This window comes from Hoplias malabaricus, chromosome 4 (genome assembly GCF_029633855.1).
Source record: "Hoplias malabaricus isolate fHopMal1 chromosome 4, fHopMal1.hap1, whole genome shotgun sequence".
NCBI lineage: Eukaryota > Metazoa > Chordata > Actinopteri > Characiformes > Erythrinidae > Hoplias > Hoplias malabaricus.
The window spans coordinates 12,720,745-12,744,930 of NC_089803.1; the positions used below are offsets into that span (position 1 = coordinate 12,720,745).

General features: G+C 41.0%; 3 protein-coding genes across 3 annotated transcripts in view; 1 reads left to right on the forward strand and 2 right to left on the reverse strand.

Moving 5' to 3' along the window:
- vps52 (VPS52 subunit of GARP complex) overlaps nucleotides 1-8,772 on the reverse strand; it is a 28,792-nt gene extending 20,020 nt beyond the window's left edge. The window contains exons 1-9 of the mRNA XM_066668289.1: nucleotides 8,652-8,772; nucleotides 6,484-6,568; nucleotides 4,953-5,005; nucleotides 4,785-4,860; nucleotides 4,446-4,513; nucleotides 3,790-3,965; nucleotides 1,953-2,103; nucleotides 1,227-1,327; nucleotides 29-161 (exon numbers count right to left, since the gene is read on the reverse strand). Of these exons, the coding sequence (XP_066524386.1) occupies nucleotides 29-161; nucleotides 1,227-1,327; nucleotides 1,953-2,103; nucleotides 3,790-3,965; nucleotides 4,446-4,513; nucleotides 4,785-4,860; nucleotides 4,953-5,005; nucleotides 6,484-6,568; nucleotides 8,652-8,744 (936 nt within the window). The 5' untranslated portion in view covers nucleotides 8,745-8,772. The remainder of the gene's footprint in view (nucleotides 1-28; nucleotides 162-1,226; nucleotides 1,328-1,952; nucleotides 2,104-3,789; nucleotides 3,966-4,445; nucleotides 4,514-4,784; nucleotides 4,861-4,952; nucleotides 5,006-6,483; nucleotides 6,569-8,651) is intronic.
- A 668-nt stretch (nucleotides 8,773-9,440) lies between these two features.
- On the forward strand, nucleotides 9,441-13,170 carry rps18 (ribosomal protein S18). Its single transcript, XM_066668290.1, has 6 exons — nucleotides 9,441-9,500; nucleotides 10,324-10,422; nucleotides 10,928-11,014; nucleotides 11,594-11,695; nucleotides 12,318-12,409; nucleotides 13,047-13,170. The coding sequence occupies exons 1-6, from the start codon at nucleotides 9,498-9,500 to the stop codon at nucleotides 13,120-13,122; spliced, it is 459 nt and encodes a 152-aa protein (XP_066524387.1). The 5' UTR covers nucleotides 9,441-9,497; the 3' UTR covers nucleotides 13,123-13,170.
- A 238-nt stretch (nucleotides 13,171-13,408) lies between these two features.
- Nucleotides 13,409-22,228, reverse strand: LOC136695735 (E3 ubiquitin-protein ligase RING2-A-like). Its single transcript, XM_066669997.1, has 7 exons — nucleotides 22,076-22,228; nucleotides 20,575-20,669; nucleotides 19,672-19,832; nucleotides 18,883-19,098; nucleotides 17,836-18,117; nucleotides 17,413-17,644; nucleotides 13,409-17,269 (listed from the first exon to the last, which is right to left on the reverse strand). The coding sequence occupies exons 2-7, from the start codon at nucleotides 20,650-20,652 to the stop codon at nucleotides 17,117-17,119; spliced, it is 1,122 nt and encodes a 373-aa protein (XP_066526094.1). The 5' UTR covers nucleotides 20,653-20,669; nucleotides 22,076-22,228; the 3' UTR covers nucleotides 13,409-17,116.
- Between the last annotated feature and the right edge of the window lie 1,958 nt (nucleotides 22,229-24,186).

Here is a 24,186-nt window from a genome sequence, read left to right on the forward strand (position 1 = left end):
CTCATAAACCGTAACGTTCGTCTCTCACCTGGACTTTGAGCAGTCTGCTGCTGTAGGACTTGAAGTAGCTGTAGTAGATCTTACTCATGGTGTCTACGTACTCGTCCCTAATCTCTTTCGCTACCGTCCTTTCATTGGCCAAAAGGAACTGGTAGAAGAACCTACAGAGAATAAAAACTTGTCATTTCTATTATTATTATTATTATTAATATGCAATAGTGTAAGGAACTGTGTAGTGCTGAGCGATATGAGCACAAATCAATATCACGATTGATTGTACATTTCACCACGATTACTGAACGATTACTTGTTGTATTTCTGACCCTCACAGTTCAGTGACGAGGCTTGTGCTGTAAACATGCTCCAGTGTTAAAGCTGGGATATTTTTTCTAATGTTGCTGGGAGCTTGATCCTCTTTTGTTTCTATTTGGTGTGTGATTGTGCTTTGGCTGGCACTGTTTTCTCAGTGTTTACATTTGACTTCTTTTTGTTTAGTGTCATCTTTAATTTTAGTCAAAACGCTCTGTTTTTGTTTGGTACGAGTCACTGGAGTCGCTCGGTCGGCCTCTTGTGGCTTCATGTGGCAGAATCACGTGACTACAGCTTGTTAGTGTGGTTTTAAAGGGACAGTACATAAACACACAGTGGGGACATAACAGAATAAAAATAATCGATATAGACATGTTTATGTCGATTAGAAGCACTGAATGTTGATTTCAGTCCATGTTCCATTAATTGCCCCGCCCTAGCACTGTGTGTGAGGTATTTATTCAAATCAAAGGAAAACTGGTGAAAGACAGAAACACAACCTGTGAATTCTGTCAAACTGTGAATAATGAAAGATGCAGAAAAAGAGAACAACAGTAAAAACCACATCAAGCGTTAGTCTCGGGCTTAAAATTGCCCTTTATTTTCTTGTGAGGATGAAGAAGTAAAAGCCTAACTCACACCTGGTTTTGGTTCCACTGTGAACAAGTGTGAACAGGGCGAAGGATGTTTCAGAGACACGTTATGATACATTTACTCAGAGCGTGTTAGGGCCTCATCACATCCGTAGTATGAATGGTAGCGCATCCTGATGAGTCTCTGACAGCAATGTAGTATCCTCCAAATCAAACGCTTCACTGTGTGTAAACGGCTGTGCGTTTCTTGCCGTCCTTTGTGACTAGATCACAGAATCCGCATGTTAATGCCGGGTGTGAACAGGGACTACTGAGTGTTGATACCTGTACTTGAGGAGTGTGTTCTGGGGGATTTGGTAATTGGTCATGGGCTTCCTGAAGGAATAAATCTTCTGCAGGATAAACTCACGGATCTTACTCACGGCCTGAGGAGCACAGACAACAAACAGAACAGAGGCGTGTTAAATTACAGACAGCAACACAATACCAGGACTGTAGGGTGAAACGTAATGGAGGTTATTAATAAAAAAGTCAATATCGAATTTACAGCTGCAGTAGCCTCTGTTTAGAAAGGTTTTCACTAAACTTTAGAACATTTTTTTAAAGATTTCATGGCAGAAATATAAACAATAGTGAGACCAGGTGCTGGGATTAATGTCCACTACATTACAACTCATCCCGTAGTCTCTGTTCTACTGAACACAGTTCCTCAGTTCCTCAGCCCCATGCTGGGAAGCTTTACATTCCTCCATCCATTGCTTGCAACTGAGCACTGATGTCTTTGCCTCATGTGCAGCTGCTCCAGAGCTACACATTTCCTGCTTCTCTTTGTAAACTGTACAAGCCGTGTCAGCAGTGTGTGCCGCTTAACACAGCTGAATTCACTCATTATGAGTTTTATCTACAAACTACAGGAGAGACCTGTAAAAACATTTTATGGAGTAATTAATCAATAATCTGTCAAATATTACAAAATTAAGAGACAAATGATGGGAAATAAATGGGAGATACCAGTCCCAGAATAACACAGTCCAACCTCTGGTCACGCACCTTGATTTTGAGGCGGTCCACAATGTCCTGGATGTCGGCGCAGGCCAGAGTCTCCCTGAAGCTCAGCTCTTTAGCAAAGTTTATTTTATTATTGAGCTCATGCAGCTGCTCCAGGAACTCCTGCTCCGTCACGGGACTGTCCAGAATGACACTGCAGGCAGAGAGGCAGATATATATAAAGACAGACACAGGGACAGACAGACAGACAGAGATGGGAGAATGAAGACTATGTAGTGGAGTATGGACCCAGATATAGAAATGAAAAATTAAGACTCTGACTCTCCACTCTGATGATAAGTTTTGGACAGGACCTGCATTGCACAGAGTGTGTGTGTGTGCTGAAAGACTCTGCAAACTTTACGACACCAGATGACTACTCCCCCTTCTTCTTCTGGACAGTAAAGTGGAACACCCAATGTTATGACCCCATTAAGCCTAAAGGATCAATCAGAGCCTTAGAGACCAGGATTAAAGAACCCCCAGCTTTATTACCATCAGCGTCGACTGGTACCCTTATCTTATCCAAAATCAACAGGTGGCCCCAGGACTGCCTTGTGGTGACCTCCAACGCGAGTTCAAACCAGACAAACAGCATGGACCGACAGTGCCCCCAAGTGGACATTTGCGAAATCATTTTTCGCCCTCTCTCCCTCTAAACATCATCTCGGACGACTATTTCTTTGTTACTAAAACACGCATTATGCAATGTGTTATTAATGTTATCCTCTGTTATTGTCAGGTGACTGTCTACTAACTAACCGAGTGATGTGAATTACTGTTTCAATCACGAGGTCTCAATTTAGAAAAATTAGAAAGATCTCCGACATCTAGAATAGTTGATAATATACTCCATATATATATATATTTTTGATAAAAATACTCCAGTACACTCATTATGATATATTCAAGTATGTATGAAGTATTTTTTTATTCAGTTAAGGCTATGTATCCATCCAAAATGTGAATTTTTGGAGAGGTGAAACTGGAGATAGTCACGTGGACCCCAGACCCAGGAACCAATCAGAGAACAGAGACCTCCCAAATGGCTGTGACCGAAATCTTTACATTCCTCTTGACACTCTGCTTCGAATTCTTTACTCTTCGCATTTTCTCTTGCACTTTTTCTTCTCGTCTACGCTGACAAGCCGACTCTTCCAAAAAGACTCTTAAAGAAAAAGACCTTCATGCAACTTACAGGGGACGCCTTGTGTCAGTGAGCAGTGCAATACAGGAGCTAAAAGAGTAAACGTAGAGTAATTGTCAGTAATCTTTTCTTTGTTTTATTTGTGTTCGTGTTTGTAGCCCAGTCCAAGTTTAATTTCACGACTGATCAAAGCAGGTGAAACTTATTTTGGCCAGAATAAGGGCCACCGCTGGAATAGAGTGAAGATCGTAAAATAAGTATTAGCTAACTAATTCGTAAAGCAGCTTCTGAAGATCGGAGGAAAACAGCAAACTTTATTTCTGACGCCTTTCCTTCGGGAGGAGACTCCCACTCAGGACAGAGCCAGAGGAAATAATACAGTGTGTGGAGTTTGTTCCTTAAGAGTCTGAAAATCCTGAGGAACTTGGAGGAGCACTTTATCTATCCAGCCATGTTATATAAGTTAATAAGAGCCTGAATTGAATAGTACTGTGCCCACTCACAGAGACAGAGAGAGAGATTGTATTCTTGTGATTACAAATTCTGTGGCATCTCCAGGGATTGGAGTAAAGACTGTACATCAGACCTGACAAATATCAACGTTTATATAGACAACCCAGACTCTCTCTCTCTCTCTGCTATGAACACACACACACACACACACACACACACACACACACACACACATCTTACGAGATCATGGTGCCAGGGACGACCAACTCGTCCACCAGCTGACTGAGCTGACTGCGAACGGCCTGTCTGTTCTTCAGCCTCACGTTCATACTGACAGACTGCTGCTGCAGAGTCTGGATCTCACTGCTGATCGACGACAGGTCGCTCTGGAACCCACTCAGCATCTCCTCCATACGCTACACACACAAACACATGTGAGAGACATCAGGCTACCACTCAGCATCTCCTCCATACCATACATTCACACAGAAACAGAGAGAGAGAAACTAGAGAAAAACAGAATGAGAGAGAGAGAGAAATAAAGAAAATTACTGAGAGCAAGAGAAAGTGAGGTGAGACTACAGAGAGACAGAAAGCAAGAGAGTGGGAGAAAGAAAAAGAGAGAGGAGGAGCTACAGAAAGAAAGAGAATGCAAGACAGAAAAAGAAAGAGGGACAAAGAAGAGACAGAGTGCTAGAGAAAAAAGTAAAAGAAAATGAAGGAGAGAGCAACAGAGAAAGAGAGAGGAAACTAGAGAGAAATAGAATGGGAGAGAGAGAGAGAGAGAGAGAGAGAGAGAGAGACAGAGAGTCTGTGTGTATCTGGATTCCTGCTGAAGCTCTGCAGTGTGGAGGTGATTAGTCCAGAGTCAGGGGCTCAGTGCTGTAAGGACTCACCTCCAGGATGGAGTCGCAGGCTGTGATCTGGTTGTGCAGTGACGCAATGTTCTGACTCTCTTTGATATCTGTTTACCTTACGATCAAGGACTATGAGAAATCACTGTCATATTTTTACTGTATCTCTGCTCTCCATGAGAAAGTGTGAGACAGGTGACCCCTGCTTTAATCGGGTCACTAACAAGTGCTGGAAGCTTACAGTGCTTCAGAGAGCACAGTCACACCTTCATCACACACTCACCTCGAACTGTGCACTGTTTGTGTGGCTTCTGACACTGTACGACTTATGAATGAAGTTTGAAAACGTGCTGAGTTAAATGTTTAGTAAGGAATGGATACAGTCTTTAATGGAGGCCTGTTCAATTCGATGAAGCTCCTCCTCCACTTGCTTTGAGTACTGTCTCAGATCGACGCCCTGGAGAAGATCACACACACACGGTTTCAGGAACCGGGCAAAATACTCAACAAGCAGTGTAATTTAATGAAGAAAATTAATCCATATCTCACCGTCTTCAGTGCCTCCTTGACCAGCTCATCCTCCAGGTTGGCCTGAATGTGGACTGAGGAGAGAAGCACAAACACATTCAGTAAGATTATCTCAGTGCACAATGATTTTAAAGAAACAATATGTTGCAACATCCTGCAACACACCACGCAACGCAGACGTCCAGCACCAACTCTCCATCTGTAAAGTATCCAGCTGCAGCAGAGATAACATGTTTTAATCCGACTCACGACAGCAGCTTGTTGAAAAAAAAAAAGGAACAAACTCTACTGATCTGCCTGAACTGATGACGGAGCTGTGTTCAGTCCCAAACAACAACAAAAACAACAACACACCAATACAACATGAGTACACACCGCTTAAAGACTAAGCACCACTTAATGGACCTCCATTAATATTCCACATTATTGTAGTTACTGACAGATATAAGTATGAATTAAAATGAAAATAGCAGCTTAATTTACTTTAAAACTGACAACTTTATTAAATTGACGGAAAAACCCGAGCTCACTACGGAAATTCTTGAACGCGACTGTGACGTCACTGGTGGACAACAGCAGAACAACACCGCGGTAAAACACCGTTACGACTGACTGTTATGACAGTATCTAGCTAAATAACCAACATTATTCATGACAATAGCCTAGCAATAAGCTAAACTCAAATGTAGAGGTACCGTTATTCTTGTAAATGTGATCGAAGTCGAACTCGAATTCCTTCGACACTATAAACCTCCGTAATGCAGCTACGTAGCCGAGTATAATCTGAGACACCGAGTTTAGCAAGTCAAGCTAACGTTAACTAACACCAACTAAAACAGGCGAAGTGAGTGTCCTTACCCTGTTTACCTCCATGTTACAGAGGCTCTTGAACCCCTTTCGTTGGTGTCCTTACATGCCCATATTGTTGGAAAAGCGCCAGTGAAATGAGCTACAGATAACGGAGTGAGCGGATGGTCCTTTCCAAAGTGCCCGGTTAAAGTTAACAAATGTAGTCCATGTTCTGGATATTTTGGGATCTTTGGGCCATTTGTTCACAGATGTCCCACTGTACATTGAATGATTGCAGCCAAAAACAACACACCTTTTCGTCATTTTGCATTAAATTAAGTGCAGCTTCTAGAGTTGTTGTCCACCATCTACGTCACAGGCAAGACGCCTATTAGAGTTTCCGAACAACGTTGGGGGGGGGGGGGGGGGACCTTATTCCTTGAATTAGTAAGAAGTAAGAAATAACATGTTTTCTGACTATCAATAAACACAAGTTAGGAACTCAAATCCCACTGTATTTATTTGTTTGACACTTTCATAGAGCTGGTGCTTAGCGATTAACCTTATCACCACTGTTGTTGTTATTTCCAAGTTTGTGGGTGCTTTTAGAGATGGGGTTTTGCGATGACACCAGCAACATTTTGAGGGGCTTTAGTAGTGGAAAATCTACCAGGGACTAGGCCCTTAAAGCGCGTAGAGCCGAGCCGAGTTGAGTAGGTAACATGCAGTGGAAAAGCGCCACTCATTTAGTAATTGAACTTACTGTCCACCTCGTCCAGAATGAACTCGTCTGTTGTTAAGTCCAAATCCCCCAAATTCAGTGCAGGAAGAATGTCAGCGTCAGACTTCTGAGAAGACACCAATAAAAAATACATTCTTACATTAGTGATCAATCTGACGCTAAACAGAGCTAGCACAAGGATTCAGTTTCCTGATTTTTTATGTCGTTATTTAAAACTATACACCGTCCCTAATCATCTTCTCCAGGACTGCAGGCTGAGTTCCCTGAGGAACACTTTTAAGGCTGGTTTATATCACAGCTTTGACATAAGTTCACGTCAACAGCACCACTATTACAACACCAATATTTACTAGTTCAATATTTCAAAGAGCCCTGCCTTTCTGAACTTTGTTTTTTTTCAGTAACAAGGGTCATGTCGCTAAAACACAGAGAAGAGGAAAGACGCTGTGTGTGTTAAGGGGCGGGGCACATGCCAATCATTTTTAAATGAAGTCAATCGCATAACAGTGCACACTCATCCCTGACAATGTCATGCTGTCATTATGCCCTTCGAATTCTTAAGTAGGAACTTCTAAAGATGAATGTGGCAAGAGTGTGAGTGTGTGAGTGACTGGGTGAATGCGTGAAACTGTCCAGAGGTGTGAGTGACTGGGTGAGTGTGTGATACTGTCCACAGGTGTGAGTGTGTGTGAGTGACTGGGTGAGTGTGTGATACTGTCCACAGGTGTGAGTGTGTGTGTGACTGGGTGAATGCGTGAAACTGTCCAGAGGTGTGAGTGACTGGGTGAGTGTGTGATACTGTCCACAGGTGTGAGTGTGTGAGTGACTGGGTGAGTGTGTGATACTGTCCACAGGTGTGAGTGTGTGAGGGACTGGGTGAGTGTGTGAAACTGTCCACAGGTGTGAGTGACTGGGTGAGTGTGTGAAACTGTCCACAGGTGTGAGTGTGTGAGGGACTGGGTGAGTGTGTGATACTGTCCACAGGTGTGAGTGTGTGTGAGTGACTGGGTGAGTGTGTGATACTGTCCACAGGTGTGAGTGTGTGTGTGACTGGGTGAATGCGTGAAACTGTCCAGAGGTGTGAGTGACTGGGTGAGTGTGTGATACTGTCCACAGGTGTGAGTGTGTGAGTGACTGGGTGAGTGTGTGATACTGTCCACAGGTGTGAGTGTGTGAGTGACTGGGTGAGTGTGTGAAACTGTCCACAGGTGTGAGTGTGTGAGTGACTGGGTGAGTGTGTGAAACTGTCCACAGGTGTGAGTGTGTCTGAGTGACTGGGTGAGTGTGTGATACTGTCCACAGGTGTGAGTGACTGGGTGAGTGTGTGAAACTGTCCACAGGTGTGAGTGTGTGAGGGACTGGGTGAGTGTGTGATACTGTCCACAGGTGTGAGTGTGTGTGAGTGACTGGGTGAGTGTGTGATACTGTCCACAGGTGTGAGTGTGTGTGTGACTGGGTGAATGCGTGAAACTGTCCAGAGGTGTGAGTGACTGGGTGAGTGTGTGATACTGTCCACAGGTGTGAGTGACTGGGTGAGTGTGTGTAACTGTCCATAGGTGTGAGTGTGTGAGTCAGTGATGCCCTGTGATGGACTGCTGCTCTGTCCATGGTGTGTTCCTGCTTTGCACCCAGTGAACCCAAGTGGGTGCCGGACACACCAGGGCCGTAATATGTAACTGGATGAAGCAGTTACGGAAAATGAATGAATGACTGAATACAGAATGTGGCTCTTCACATTTTTGTGAAGAGAATGTGAAAATGTTTATATTACAACAAACCAGTGTCAACAAATAAACTGAATTGACAACAATAAAAAAGTATCAAACCTAGAAACTGAGAACCATTAAAGAACTAATTGACAAATATATGACTAATATATAATAAAAAGACAGTATGTAATATCCCCTACAGGAATCTATAGTACCCAAATCTAGAATCATTCAGAATAAAAAGACCTTAAACACCATTTCTTCCACCATTTACCCGATAGTTACATTAAGTCAAAGCAGTGATACAGTGTGTAAACCATATCTTTGTCTAAAAACCCCATAAGACTTCTCCGTTCCACCTTAAATGGTTGCACGTAATTGCGTTACTATTTAAGGCGGAACGGACAACTCCAGTATGATTCTGCCGACGCCTTCGTCAGATTAAAGGTAACGGTGGCTGTAAAGATAAGCTCTCTTCACCTCGTCCTGTAAATAAGCCATGACCGACGCTGAAGAGTCTCTCGCTGTGTTTATTTCAGCGGCGGCGTCGACAGAACCCAACTCCTCCGCCATTCTCACAGTCTGACACCAAAAAACTACAACTACCGGTAAAAAAAAACAAAAAACTACAAATACAAGTCCGTTCTCATTTCTGTCACTGGCTTTGGTTTCCTGCGTCAAAATAGCTGGTTATTGGTAGAAATTTGTGTAATTTTTTTATAATTTATTTCCGCATTAACTATTTATTTGAGAGCTTTATTATTTTATTGTTGGTATATTTTGTTTATTTTTCCAACTCTGAGCTTAAATGGAATAATATAAAATATTTGAATAGATAAAATATTTTATCATTTATTTTATAGTGTCATTTATTATCATAATACCTATTTACTGAAGTAATTTTATCTGCATTATTAGGAATGTATCCCCTGAAATATATTTTTATGTTATTTATTTGATATCATCAACACTAATTTTACACTTTTATTTGTAAGAAATACGCTTTATTATTATAATAATTACTGTTTTTCATTAATTAATTTTTATGATCTATTTATTTTTTTAACATTTACCTTTTTATTAGACGATGTTTGTCAACAATATTGGTAATTGGTATGATATATATATATATATATAAAATTCTAATTTAATGTATATATTTGTTTTAGATTACATTATAATAATGAATACTTTTATAGAGATTCGTTGTTATTATTATAGGTTTTACATTTTAGGACTTTTATTAAGAGGCGTTTGTCGCTGAGATGTCGTTGAAGTTCTCGCGAGATCTCGCCTCTGTCCTTTTTCCGCGGATCCAGCGCCGAGATGGTGAGTGCGAAATCAACTCAGAGAATAATCTTCAAACATCTGCTTTTTAAAGATTTAAAGTGCGGTGTAACGGGCATTAATGTGAAGGAGACACTTTAAGTATTAATTATTGATGTGTATGGTGTCTGTAAAAGTAGGATTTTAGAAGAATCGGAGATAAATGGATCCGAGTGCTGTTCTATGTGCAGCGCATTAGCCGCTAGTGACTGTAGCGGGCTAATGGAGAATTCATACTCGGGGTTGTTCGTATTTATTGCCTTTAGAGACTATATATGCGGCCAGAAAAATAAAACTGCCGCACAATGTTAAATGGAGGCTTATTGTGTTCTTGAAGTTAACTGGTGTTACCGAGCAGAGTGTAAGAGGAGGGAAAACCTACGCTGTCTGCTGTGGTGGGTTTTAACACTTTAAATAAATAGCACACGTTAATGTACTGGCTGTTGACCCGAAAATGGTGAATTCTAGCCGTAATCTGGATCTAAATGTCTGTCTGTAGTCTCTGGTTTATAGCATTAGTATCTGCCTTAAAGGTGCAGTCCACCAAAGAGCTCACATTTTCATCTACCTCCAAAACACAGTGGGCCAGGCATGAAATGAAGTGTTTGGAAAACAAAGCTACTTGTCTATTAAGAGCACATTTTTCTATGGGTTTTAAAGGGAGGGGAACGTAGTGCTATTTGTTATACAGTGAATAGTTGGCCCACCTGGTTCCCATAGGTGAGCCGTGGGGTAATCAGACGTGCAGCATGATGGTCAAGTGCTTCACCCTAGCAACCCCTTCCTTACTTTCCTTTTGGGTGTTTTGTGTCTGTTCTCTCCTCAGTCTCTCGTGATCCCAGAGAAGTTCCAGCACATTCTTCGTGTTCTCAACACGAACATCGACGGTAGGAGGAAGATCGCCTTCGCCATCACCGCCATCAAGGTACTGTTCAAGGGTATTTGGGGAGATCAGACTGGTTTAGACAAAGGTTAAGCGTCTTTCTCATTTCTCAGCGTGACTTGTATACACTGGAACAGAATGTAATTTTCCAGCTCAGTGTGAAATGGTATGGTTTACTGTAGGGGCCAAAGCAAGTTTGAATATTTACACTGGACCCACACAATAAATCATGAGTGTCAGCTACCAAAATGCATGTAGTGTCTTAAAGCAAATTAGAAAACTCGTGTGAATACACCTCCATGCCACCAAGTAATCAGGGCAAAACCGGACAAGGTTAATGTATAATGTTTGATATTCATGAGGTGCTTGCAACGCCATGTTCCTGCCCCATGACACGCTTCTGTCCTTTAATCCCTGCAGTTTCCTTTGGGATAAATTGTGTGTTCTGAAGATGAAGAAATGTTTGTCTGATTTAGTCTTTCTTTTAGCTGTTGTTTATTGCGGTAGGATTAAATGTTTTGGTTTTTTTTCCCCCCTCTCTCCACAGGGTGTAGGTAGACGATATGCCCATGTCGTCCTGAGGAAGGCAGACATCGACCTCAGCAAGAGAGCTGGAGAACTCACTGAAGATGAGGTAAAACTAAAGACTAATTTCTCTGCAGCATCACTGTAAAGTCTGGAGCTCAGGGTTTAATCCTGACTGGGCTTTGACAGTTAGTTTTGTTAATGAACTTTTTTGTTAATGAAACGTTTAGGTTTGTATTAGTAAAGCACTGTAGGTTATAGGACTGAGCGACACCTAATTTTCTGATCCATTCAGCAGCTGATATTTTCTTATGGTTATTTTCCATAACTCAAGATCTAAGATCTGTTGGGTTGTGGTTTTGATTGATTGAACCCATCAACAGGGAATTTTATTAGTTGCGTTATAGAAAACATTGACGTTTAAGCCCTAGCACTTTTGTCGTAGTCGCTAGCCATGATCTTCAGCGGTGAGACACAGGGCCACCAGCTTCCAGACGTAATGGAGTTTGACTTCAGTTAAACACTTATTACGGTTTTCTTGAACATATACGCTGTGAGCAGGGGAGTTGGATGCGTGACCCTGGTCTGACAGGATTATAGACTAATTAGTCAGTTTAATGAAAAACGTGTGTCAGTGGCTGATGTCAGACCAGTCTATTTTACAGTGTTCATTATGTAATGTTTTCAGGTTGAGAGGGTTGTGACCATTATGCAGAATCCTCGCCAGTACAAGATCCCCGACTGGTTCCTGAACAGGCAGAAGGACATTAAAGACGGCAAATACAGCCAGGTACTTACTATTTCCTCCCTGTTGTGTTCTTTTTTTTTTTCCCCTTCTCCTTAAAAACCTTTCATTCTCAAGACTTCTTGAGAGATTGACTTAGTCATTATCAGTGTCACTTATTTATTATTACATTCAATCCAATATTAAAATATTCCAGTGTATGAGCTGTCAAGGCTGTTACTGGGATTCCACTTGAAGGTAGAAACACAGTGGAAACACTGTAGTAATTGAATAGTTCAGTGGATTAATTCTAGAGGTGCAGTTGTCAACGTAATAATTCATTCAGTTTACACTGAACCATGTAGAAGTACAGTGTTTGATGTTTAACTTTGAGTCTACATTCATAAGGCTGCATGACACAGGCATTGAATTTGTATGAAAAGAGAAATGGGGAATTATTTTAACAAGGATCCGTTGGTGAGAAACTGACCAAGGCGTTCTTCTTGATACTAGTTTTACAGATGTTTGACGGTGGTCATGAACAGTTTACGCGGGTGTCATGATCACCTTACGCCTGACAATGTACTGTAAATTCTTCAGAACGGCACAGTGCGGTTTTGACTGATTCCTGAGCAGCACAGAGACTGCAGAGAAGCTGCTGCTCTTACTCATGGTGTATGTGTTGTAGGTCCTGGCCAACAGCTTGGATAACAAACTGAGAGAAGACTTGGAGAGGCTGAAGAAGATCAGGGCCCACCGTGGTCTCAGGCACTTCTGGGGGTGAGCAGCTAATTATCTTTTTAAACTTTATCGGTTGTTTATTTTGTTTACCTCATGCACCCGACCCATTTCATGGCACACTTAAATGTATCTTATGTGGATGTGTGATGGAGAGAGGTCAGTGTTTTTGTTGATGTAAACAAATGTGACGTTTCTTTCTAATTGAACACGGGTGGGTCATGATCCTGAGTAAAGGCTCTGAAATATTTAACTCCACATGGTGACTGCTGCGTAGTTATTGTGTGCGTGGAGTCGACTTGGAAAGTGTTAAGCGGCGCGTTTCTCACAGTCGGCTCTAGGGGCAAGTTTGAAGAAAAATCTGTGCTCATTGGTTAAAGAGTTGTTTGACAATTTCATTGCCCTGCAATCAGCATCTTGAACATGCAGCGTGTTCAAACTGCCTCGAGTTTTCAGTATAAACAGCAAGCCACTGAAAAAGACGGGATGCTTTGTTTGCATCTCTTTGATTCTAGCTGAAAGATGTTTATACAGTGCAGGTTTTATTAAACATGAGGGAGATGGTGTTTTGTGCTCGCGGAAATGAAGTGGAGGATGTGCTCTAAATGTTTGTTCTTTGACTGTTTTACTGCACTTTGACACATGATATTCATCTCTAACTTTACTTTTTTCTCTCCAGTCTGCGTGTGCGTGGTCAGCACACTAAGACCACAGGCCGTCGTGGGCGTACCGTTGGTGTGTCCAAGAAGAAGTAAATGCTCTCCCTGTTCCCCTGGTGTTAATAAAAATCACACTGTTCATAAAAACCTGTGTTCTGCTTGTTTTTCTTGCCCCTGATGCAAACTCTCTCAAACAATCTCTCACATCAAAAGACAAGCATTTAATCCCTGTGATTTTGAAAAAGGCAGTTGAGGCCGACCTATGCCCGGCGTTAAATATGGATACAAGTGCATCCTCCTTTCTGTATTCTGTGATCATTTCATATGTTTGTGCACACTTTCTGAAGGCTTACAGATGGAGGCTGAACCTTTGTTGTCTTTAATGATATTGCAACTTTTATTTAAAGGTCTTTATAAAAACAAAGGGGTTTCAAACTACTTTAGGACACTTTCTGTAGCCTATATTTTTCCCAACAATGTTCCATAAATAATCAGACTGACGGTAACAATCCTCTCTAGCTCTTGGTGCACAACAAAAAGTAAGTTTATATACAACTTTATTTCAAAACAAGGTTAATTATGTGTCTACTAAAGACTACAAAATGTGTATAAGAGCAATAAGACAGTGGAGCAGTGTTTAACGGGAAGTGAATAAAATTTACAAACAGTAAAAGGACATTTACAGACAAAAAATGGAAGAGAATTAAGGTTGTAGAACCACAGAACAGTGACTGGTTTTAATAATTAAAAATCACAGTATAAAACCCAATCATGGTTTAAAACATAGTCTTAAGGGATGGTGGTGAAGTGGCTAAATTGCAGGTTTACGTTCATCTGGTAACTAGAGGTCTGATGTAATTGTACATAAACAGGAGGTTCAATACAAGGTCAAAAAGCCCATGCTGCAATCATTTATGGGAGTTGTGTTTAATAAATGTGTATTTAATATTTGTACAATCCTGCAATCATTTTTAAACTGTGGTCACTGATGTGATACACTGCCCAGACGTGTGTAAACACCTTAACACCCATCAAAAACAGTTGGGTTTTATTTTGTAAAATGCAATAAAAACAGGAACCTTGTAAGTGTTAATATTTCTGTAGCTTTATTTGACCAACGCCTCCCCCTGCAGTGCTGTCTGAGGGTTCAGAGGTCACATATTCAACAGTGGTGTCTAACCTTGCTCTCCACAGACCGAGACTTCTCCTGATTGTTTTCAGAGTAATATGTGCTGTAGATGTTGAATAGTTTGGCACAAACTCAGTTAAAGAAAGCTTCAAGGGAATCAACAGTTCCAAATTCGTGTAGTTATTGGAGATTTAAAAACCGGGTTTGTTTATAAGGTTCAGGCGATGCGAACGTATAACTTGTAACGACATGAGATAGAAAAGGAAGCTCTAGAGCAGCCACACATGGGCTTCTTTCAGTACTCCATTCTCAAGGCCTGCCGTCTGCTAGAGGCATATCATCCACAGCACTGGACTGTGGAGCAGTCCTCTTGGGGTGAGCTGGAATGGTGCATGTGTTCCACAGCTTATCACCCAACATCTGCATCTCATGACTAAATGCCATCAAATCCTCACTGATAAGCAAAAGTGGGACAAACCCGATTACTTCTTTTAATTTTAGAGGAAATTAGTTTTATTTTAAATTAATTACATTTTGTGTGCGTCTCATGAGAAAGAAAACGTCGGAAGGTGCTCTGTCTAAACGATCCTGCAGGAGAATTATTTGGAAGTAAAATACCAGTGATTTCTAAAGGTGAGGTCTCTATAAATATTATATATACATTAATATAAAATCCTTGTGTCATTGTTAAGTGTCAGCTGGGCCTTGGGTATTTCACGAGAGAGGCATTTCTCAGTAAACTGAATAAGTCCCAGTTGTAGGATGATCCTTCCTGTTAAGTGTGACGCCACGCGTGACGTTTTGCCATTTCCGGGTCCAATCGCGCCTTTGGTCCCATCTCATACATTCATAAAACGTGTTTACGGTTTGAATAAAGCTGAATGAGCACTAACGAGTTGTGCTATCGATTATCGGATATAAAGTAGGTTTGTACAGAAAGTCGCAACATTTGGTGCTAGTCGGCTTTTCTTAATAACTAGCCAGATAGTCTGAAAGGTCACTAAATCTAACTGCAAAATCACTAAGTTGGCCACACTGAGCAGCGGTTTGGACCTGGATATGACAGGTCGATACATCACGACTTAACAAGGGGATAGAGATTTGTCTCATCTCTGTCATATGCCCACATTAGGAAATCAAGGGAAGACAGCAAGGAGACGGTGGACCACTGTAGTTCCACTGAGGACAAAGTTGGAGGTCCACTAGTGCTTTACACAGTGTTTTCTGAGCGGACCACTGGTGATTAAACAGAATTTTAGACAATATGCAATATTTTATCACTTTTCCATTCACAGTCCAGTTTACATTTTTCTCCTTCATTAGGTTCTTTTTGTTATTCTTTATAAATAAGATCAGTAAATCATTTAAATCAGCACAGTGTCAACATTTTTATCATTTAATCATTTTATATCAGTCTTATACTCATTATTATATCTCTCACAGTTGTTGGTAATATTTGTATTAGTGTGTTTTCCAGAATAAAAGTCTCTGTGAGTGTAAAATCAGTTTGAGGAGATTATAAATGAGTTATATCCTGTACAGGACAGTAATCTGAGTGGTCAGCAGACCGATATATGCTCACTGTCTAGGGTTTTTCTCTATAGCTTTTTGAAAAGGACCCCTGTCGTAAACAGGGAGGTTTCAATCTTGACACTGAATCTAAGTGAATTTTCTGAATCAGAAAGTTGTTTAGCATAATAGGAACGCGTCATTTATGATACAAGCTAACACCACTGTGCACTGAAATAACACTGGACTAAACCAATTGCAGCTCCTCACACTGTAGCCTGAAAGTGCCAAATATTCTTAACCCCAACCTGGACTAAGTTTGCTGGTGCGTGCGAGAGATTTGGGGTTTTTTTCTGGTGACACAAGCTCAGCGGTGTTAGCTTGTTAGCATGTAACAAAATTCATATTTGCACTCCTTCATGACCTCAAACCTCAGAGGATCCAGTGACAGTTTTGGTACGGCAAAGTTTTGTTTCTCACAGTGTGCAATACATTGTCAATGATTTTTGTCTCATAGAAAACCCTTAGACACGTTCACCCTAATATAGGTTTATGATGTTACTCTCGTCCACACGGATCCGTTTACTTTTAAAAAATGGAGGCGTTTGTCTGCGTTTCGGCCTCCTGTCCACACGAAAACGCCGTTCTCATTGTTCTCGAGCGAACGAAGGTAAACGGTTATTTTCAAAAAACGCCGACGTCACAAAGCGCGCCTGTCTCTGGCTGAAACTCCCTCCTCACTCCCTCTCTATAGTGAAGTACACAAGGCATTAAAAGACACTGTACATGCAGCTAGCACTAGATTCCAGATTCCCACATATGAATAAATATAAATGATGCTGTATTAGAAAAGTATACCTCACTGTTAAGATCTACAGGCAGTAATTTCAAGACTTGTGTAGTGCACTACATAGGGAGCATGGAGTGGTTTGGGATTAAACTTCCGTTTCTTTCATGCTTCGAGATGAGAAAGCAGCCGTTATTTTAATCGTTTGGACGAGATTATTTTCTAAAACAGAAAGAGGGATATCTCCATTTTTAAATAAAAACGGAGCTGTGTGGGCGGGCTCTAGGTCACAGTCTGAGGTTCGGGGAAAACTATCTGGTTAACTTCAATTTTTGCTTAAAATCTTTATAAGAAAAGAATACCTAATTCATCAAGAATTTAATTGTATACTTTTATTCAAGTGACCCATTTTTACTCAAAAGCTAAACATTTTTTTGTGTGAATCTTGAAAAAGCTTGAAATTAGATTATTTTTATTAGAAGGAGGATATAATCCCTGTCACTGTCAGAAGGCTGCTTTATGGAAAACCCCACAGTCTTCTGTTTGAACTGAAGTGAATCTCTGTCAAAGGTTAGCTGATGCTAACACACTAAAGACGTGGCCTAATTCACGAGTATGTTCCGGTAAAGAATTGGAGTGAATCTGTGCTGTGTTTTAATAGGGCTTCATGGTTGTGAGGGACCGGTTGGTTGTGTTTTCTGTGGCGGGGGCTGCTGCTGCTGCTGCTCTTTGGTTGGAGCGTAGTAAAGCTCCAGAGGTTTTCTCACCTTCCAGTATTTCTCATTCACCAACTCCAGAGTCAGGGAGCCGTTTAGTGTCTGTCCAATCAAAAGAGAGACAGAGAGGATAACTAATATAACTGAGGATAAGTAATAATTAAACTAATAATCCACAAAAATGGTGACACATGTTTTTCTTTTCTTATGTGTGTGTGTGTGTGTGTGTTTCTGTTTGTACTCACAGACAGCTGTCCTCCAGCTGTGGTGATGTAGATGGTGTACTGTTTTTCGCTGATGTTTTGGAGACTGCTCTCTCCTTGCTCATCCCTCGGTCCGCTCTCTCTGTCAGCAGGCCTCTGTGTGTTTTGCTGAGTGTTGGAGTGTGTGTCTCTCTGCTGCTCTTCTAGGGCGATCCGCAGGGCCAGGTATTTGGACAGATGATCCACTGTTGCGTTGGCTGTGGTCTTCACAAACCTGAGGAAACAAGAGCAACAGCAGAGTTCCTAAAACTTGTAAATGATCTGAATTATTTCATTATCCTTGTGTTCACAAAGATATCTCATACAAGGAATTAGTCTAGGTGAGTGAAATATTTTACTGTAACACACCTAACAAACAAGGTTTTAAAGGAAAATAAATAAATTGAATGACGGACTGATTCAGACCTGGTGTTGCTGTAGTGCTGCGTGCTGGCCAGTAGGGGGTGTGGGTGAAATATGAGCTCTATCTCAGAGGTGGGATTCTCTCCTTCACCTTCAGACTCGTCTGACCCTAGTGGCCTCTTTCTGCGGCTCGGGCCGGCCTCAGGGGTGTGGCTAGAGGGGGCAGAGTTATGATGCGAGGGTGCAGAGTCATGGGAGACGTGTGAGCGCGAGTCAGCGTTGTCCTCTCCGCCACTGAAAGTGGTGTTATCACTCTCCTGCTGATTCTTCCGTACTCGCTGAGGCCTGGACACAAACACACACAGGCCATCGTCACAAAGCTGGATCTCACATAGGTCGAAACAATTTATGGAGCTTTTCCACTGCATGGTACCAGCTCTATTCACCTCGGCTCTATTTTGCCTTTCTGTTTTTCCATTCAGAATATTTGGTCCCTGAAACCGGGTTCTTTATTAGTCCCTGCCCTCTTGTGGTTCCTAGCGAGCAGAGTAGGGACTAAACAGTGACATGTAAACCCTGCACAGGGCTGACTAGTCAGACAAATGTATTTAAATCACATTTGTTTTTATCCGACTCACGACGGCAACTTGTAAAATTACGCCGTGGTCTTTTGAAGAGGTTCAAACACTCCTTGGATCGGTGGCTGACGAAAGAATCCAGCGAGAGCTGGACGCTGCAACAAGGAAGGAACACACTCTACTGATCTGTCTGAACTGATGAAGGAGCTGTGTTCAGTCCCAAACAACAACACGAATGTAACAACGTTATAGCCACCATTGTTGTGCTTTCCAAAGCCCCCTGTACCCATTAGAGACGGGGTTTTGAGACAAGACCAGATACATTTTGGGGTGGAGCTGTGATAATGGAGAATGAACCAGGGACAAAGTACCAAACAGTGAGTAGAGTCCAGTAATGTAGGTACCAGTCAGTGGAAAAGATCTATTACAGGAGGGAACTGCAGTAACCCTGACAACTAGTGGCTCTAAATGCATCAGAGATTCAGCACTAAACCTTATTTTACACATGGCGAGTGTGTGTGTGTGTTTGTACTTGTGTAAGGCCTGTATTCTGAGCCCCTCCTCAATGCTGGAGCTCAGTGCCGTGTTGTTGTGGAGGCGGCTGAGCTGCTCCAGAACCCGATCATGATGAGCCTCGTACTCGTCTCTTTGTGGATAAATCTTGGAGATCAGAGCATCGAAGTTGGGGTCCGGCCTTAGAGAGCGCTTAGACACCAGCTTCTTCCGACAGGTCGGACACTCTTTATTACTGCAGGAGAGAGAGAGAGAGAGAGAGAGAGAGAAATTTGATGACATATTTTGAATTTGATATTCTGCTCTTTCCTTCTTCAGAAAGACTGAATGGGCCACAGCTCATATATGATCTTATAAGAGTACACTAAAGTTTCCATTTTGTCTTTCCTTTTGTGCTAAAAGTAACTTTTAGAAAGTTAGTAACGGTTAGCTGCAGCGTATACAGAGTCAGTGCTTAGTAACAAGTGACTAGTAGAATAATACTGTTATTGTGAAGAAAACATACTGCTGTCACTAATTTCAGGATGGCTAAAATGCTCTTCAGCCAATCACATGGTCAGAATTAACTGCTGTATATACAGTATTTTGAAATTCAGTATCATTTGGTAAGAGCAGCATAGTGGGTAACACAAGAAAAGCCCAAGTACAATACTCTTTAAAACTATGGGTCCTTGGACAAGACTCCTAACCCTACATTACCACTCAGTGACCAAGAATTGTAATATGCACAAGATTAGTGTAGTGCAGTAAACATAGAAATAAAAAGAAAAATATCAACCACAGGGGGGCGCCGTGTTGCGAGTCTCACCCTGATCTGAGCGCAGTAACAATGCACTCGGAGCAGAAGCGGTGGAGACATTCTTTGGTTGTCATGGTGTTCTTCAGCATGTCAAGACAGATGGGACACATCAGCTCGCTGTGGAGACTTCTGGGAGATACTGCGATCTCTGTGCTGTCTATTATCGCCTCCTACAGGTCAGGAGGAGAACGACAGCACAAACACTCATTAACTAGATGATGTACAGTCTGACCCTAAAGTGAATGGGGATATTCAATGTAAAAATGAATTCTGTCTTCTGGTTCAATGCTCCTTTTCTATAAAACATACAGACCATAAATAAACAATGTGATAAATATCACTGATTTAACATCTCGTCTGTCTAATGAAGCAGGATTTCTTACTTAGATAATTCAAGATTACACACAACACCACATTACTGTTCCTTAAAAACACACAGAGAGCAAAATTTAAGCTTAGCTTGATCTATCCCTGGACTCCTGATGGTAGATCATATTCTGGGATATATCATCATGGCAACTAGGATTAATCTAAGACTGAGTGTCTCAACATGGTCCTGTTATGTCAGCTCAACACACTTGGAGGAGATCACCAAATACAGACTCTGCTGAATAAGCTCTGCATAAGCTAAACAAACTCACAGGAGGACACTCAATATCAATTCTGTTATATTAGCTCAACACACTTGGAGGAGAAATTAAAATTCTAATGGTTACATCAGCTCAACACGCTTGGAGGAGAACAACAGCTGCATTACTCTGTTACACTGGCTTGTTTGGCTGAGAGATGGATGGAGCATTATTGGAAACAGATCTCGTGATCTCCTGAGAACAGGATGAACACTCAGAATGTTTCGGGAACTTTTCTGAGGTTTTCTTGATGAAGAAAGGAAACATTCCTCTGCTGTGGTACCTGAGGAGTTCGGTGCAGTTCGTACAGACTGAGTTCCCATGTTTTACTGGGAATCTGTAAACTGAGAGGATTCGCCATCACAGCCTGTGTACAGCCTGAAAACCAACACACACAAAAAGAGGGGTCTTAAAGGCACAGTAAGTCATTTTAACCAACAAACATAGTGAACAATTGATAACTATGAACATTTTTATGTGTTCATTCAAAGTACAACCAGCATGACATGAAGATTCAGACAGTTAATGCTTCACAGGGGGATGTGTTACTTTATTATACCTTTAGAGAAAATGGATGTCTGCATTTGACCTAACCATGGTAATGAGAAAATACACACACGGCAGTGAACACACACACACACAACCGGAGAAGTGGGAGCCATAGAGCCCAGGGAACAGTTGTACCTTCAGGCACAGCTGACCAACAGAGGGCACTACGACTCCTTGCTGGTGGAAATTGTAATTTGTTTTTTACTTTATTAAACTAAATATTTTCTATATAAACATTAGCTATTTACTTGAGATATGAGTATTATATATATATATATATATATATTGCTCAGTGGGTGATTAAGGACATCAGATGGTTACTGGTGATTAGTCAAGGCATAGGATTCTTGCAGCAACCAAATTAAATAAATTCTCCCAAATCCGTCTGAGAGCAGTTTTAGTGAAGACGCAGTGACAGTCTCAAACACAAAAAACAGCTAGGGTTCCTTAAGTCACAAAGCTGAGGAACCAATCCTGTCAGACTGTGGGGTGGGGCTTTCCCTGATGAGCTTGGGCTGTAGGTGGTTGGCCGGGGGGGGATAGAGGCTGGGATTTTTAAAGCATTAGGTGATTTTTTTCTAGGATGTAGATTCCTAAAGTGGTTTAGTGATAAACTGTCATGATCTTAGTCATGTTACTCAATTCAAAAACATAAACCATTAAAATGTACCCTCTTGATTAGTAGCCATCGTTTGGAGAGGGATTTTAAGAGATAGGACCTTAATTCACATCCCCTCATTCAGCCAGGTGTAATAACACTGAGAATACAACATTTACATTAAGGTTTCTCTAAGGATCAGAGAAACAAAAAAACTCCAATGCTCACAGTCAATCAATCAATCAATCAAACAATTACTCACTCAGTTTATCAATAATCAATCATTCATAGCTATCAAAGCCAGAAATAATTCACCTAGTCCTAATTGGTTGTATAATCTGTTTGTTAAAGACAGTAAAACCTGTTTTTTTTCCCTTTAGAACTCACATCAGCTCTCACAACCAATCAATCAATAAATCTATTAATCAATTAATCAGCCAGACATATTTGCAGAAATAAATCTACATAAAGGAAGCAGTTAGGAAGAACACTTCAATAACAGCAGCAGAGGAGACAGAACCCAGCAGTGTGTTTGGTATTTGTGTGTATGTTGTGTTTAAATATGTGTGAATGTGTGTGTGTGTGTGTGTGTTTCTGGAGAGAAACCAGTCACTGTTGTTGTTGGTGCTCTGTTTACCTCCAGATGTGTTTAAAGGTGTTCAGAGGAGTTAGTGCTCCATGTCTCTCTGCTCCTGATCTCCAGCCGTGCCGGGGGGTCCAGGCTGTTTCTGATTAAAAACACTCCTCTGATCTCACTGCTGCTGTTGATGTTTTGGTTGTTAAGTTGAGTCAGCCCCGTTTGTTTCCTGCTTCACGCTTCCTCCAGCACCACCTCATTCGCATCGTGGCGGCCACCAGCGGCCAGCCGCGGTACTGCTCTTCAGAACACATTCTCAAACTGCAATATTGAACTTTAAATATTAAATATACATGTATATTACGACTATACAAATCAGAATCCCTTTATTGTTCACACACAAGGAACGTGTATTAGTGCGTGACACACCAGACAAGCAGTTTATTTCCTGTATTAATGTGTTTTCAGCTAAAAATAAATTAAAAGTTAATCATAAATTAATTAAAATAAAGGCAAGATAAAATAAATAGCAGATATGGACGTGATTCGTGTGAAAGGGGCCGGGTGAAGAAAATGAAGCAGAAATGTACTATTATTTAACGTTTAATAAAGTGTGATATGGACAACAGAACTTTAGAAGACTTTATTGCTAAATATTTTCTTAGTAAAACAAACTAAATACAAAACTCAATAAAAAACTAATTAAGCACGTAAATTGTATTTAATTAACCTAAATGACTTAATAGCAAAATTATTATTATTATTATTATTATTATTATTATTATTATTATTATTATTCATTAATGGTCTGTAACCATTATCCAGTTCAGGTTTGTGGTGAGTCCGGAGCCTCCCCAGACACTGGGCGCTATTATTATTATTATTATTAATAATTATTATTATTATTATTCACACCCAGTCTTCTTCTTATACCGTTTCCCTTAGTGTTTTTATGACACTAATAAACACACCTAGTTCCTGGGTTTTTGTGATGTGTTCGTTGTATGTATTTGTTTTATTTTACCCGTGCTGTTCCTGTTGTAAACCATTTTTGAATTGGTGATATCAGTAAGTGAATCAACAACGCAATCATGAAATCTCTGGTGATCTTTATTAATATAAACAAAGAAAAGAAAAACAAAAGCACAAGAAAACAAGGAAGTTCAATTCAGTAACAGAAACATGGAAATACATGGAAAAAAAAATACATATATATGAGAATCCATGAAATAACTTTGTTTTAATAGAATGTTTTACAAATAAATAAATAAAAAGGAAAGAAACATAAATAAGAGCATGGTGTTTTTAAAAAGTACACAATAAAACACTAAATTAAATCATTTTTTTTTACCTTGTTCAGATGCTACGTAAACAGCAAAATACACACGAACTCATCTCAGACTTATTAAAAATGACCCTAACAACTTTTTTGAAGATATGAGTTATCTTCCATCCATCCATTATCTGTAACCGCTTATCCAATTTAGGGTCGCGGGGGTCCAGAGCCTACCTGGAATCATTGGGCGCAAGGCGGGAATACACCCTGGAGGGGGCGCCAGTCCTTCACAGGGCAACACAGACACACCCACATTCACTCACACACTCACACCTACGGACACTTTCGAGTCGCCAATCCACCTACCAATGTGTGTTTTTGGACTGTGGGAGGAAACCGGAGCACCCGGAGGAAACCCACGCGGACACGGGGAGAACACTGAATTATCTTCTAAATGATATATATATATCTTTATAATGATAGCCCTAATGTTAAGGCAAATAAACGATTAAAAACCACTGAACAATCACAAGTGTCAAATAAAGGTCCCATTTATTTAAGCAGAGTCTTTCACAAATAAACAACTTGAATAATCATAACTTGTGAAGAATATAAAACTGTGCTATGAGTCAAACGTCACTCTGGTTTCAAATCTGAACACGTCCACACCTGTGTCCTTCCTTCCTTCCACTGTGAGAAGAACACTGTGGGTCTGAAAGGATGTGGAGCTAGAGAGAGAGAGAGAGGGGGGGGGGGAGGGAGAGAGAGAGAGAGAGACAGAGAGAGAGAGAGAAACCGAGAGAGAGAGAGAGAGAGAGAGAGAGAGGCAGACAGACAGAGAAAAAAAGATATGTGTTGCTAGTGTTCCTCAGAACAATCAGCTGAACGCCCCAGA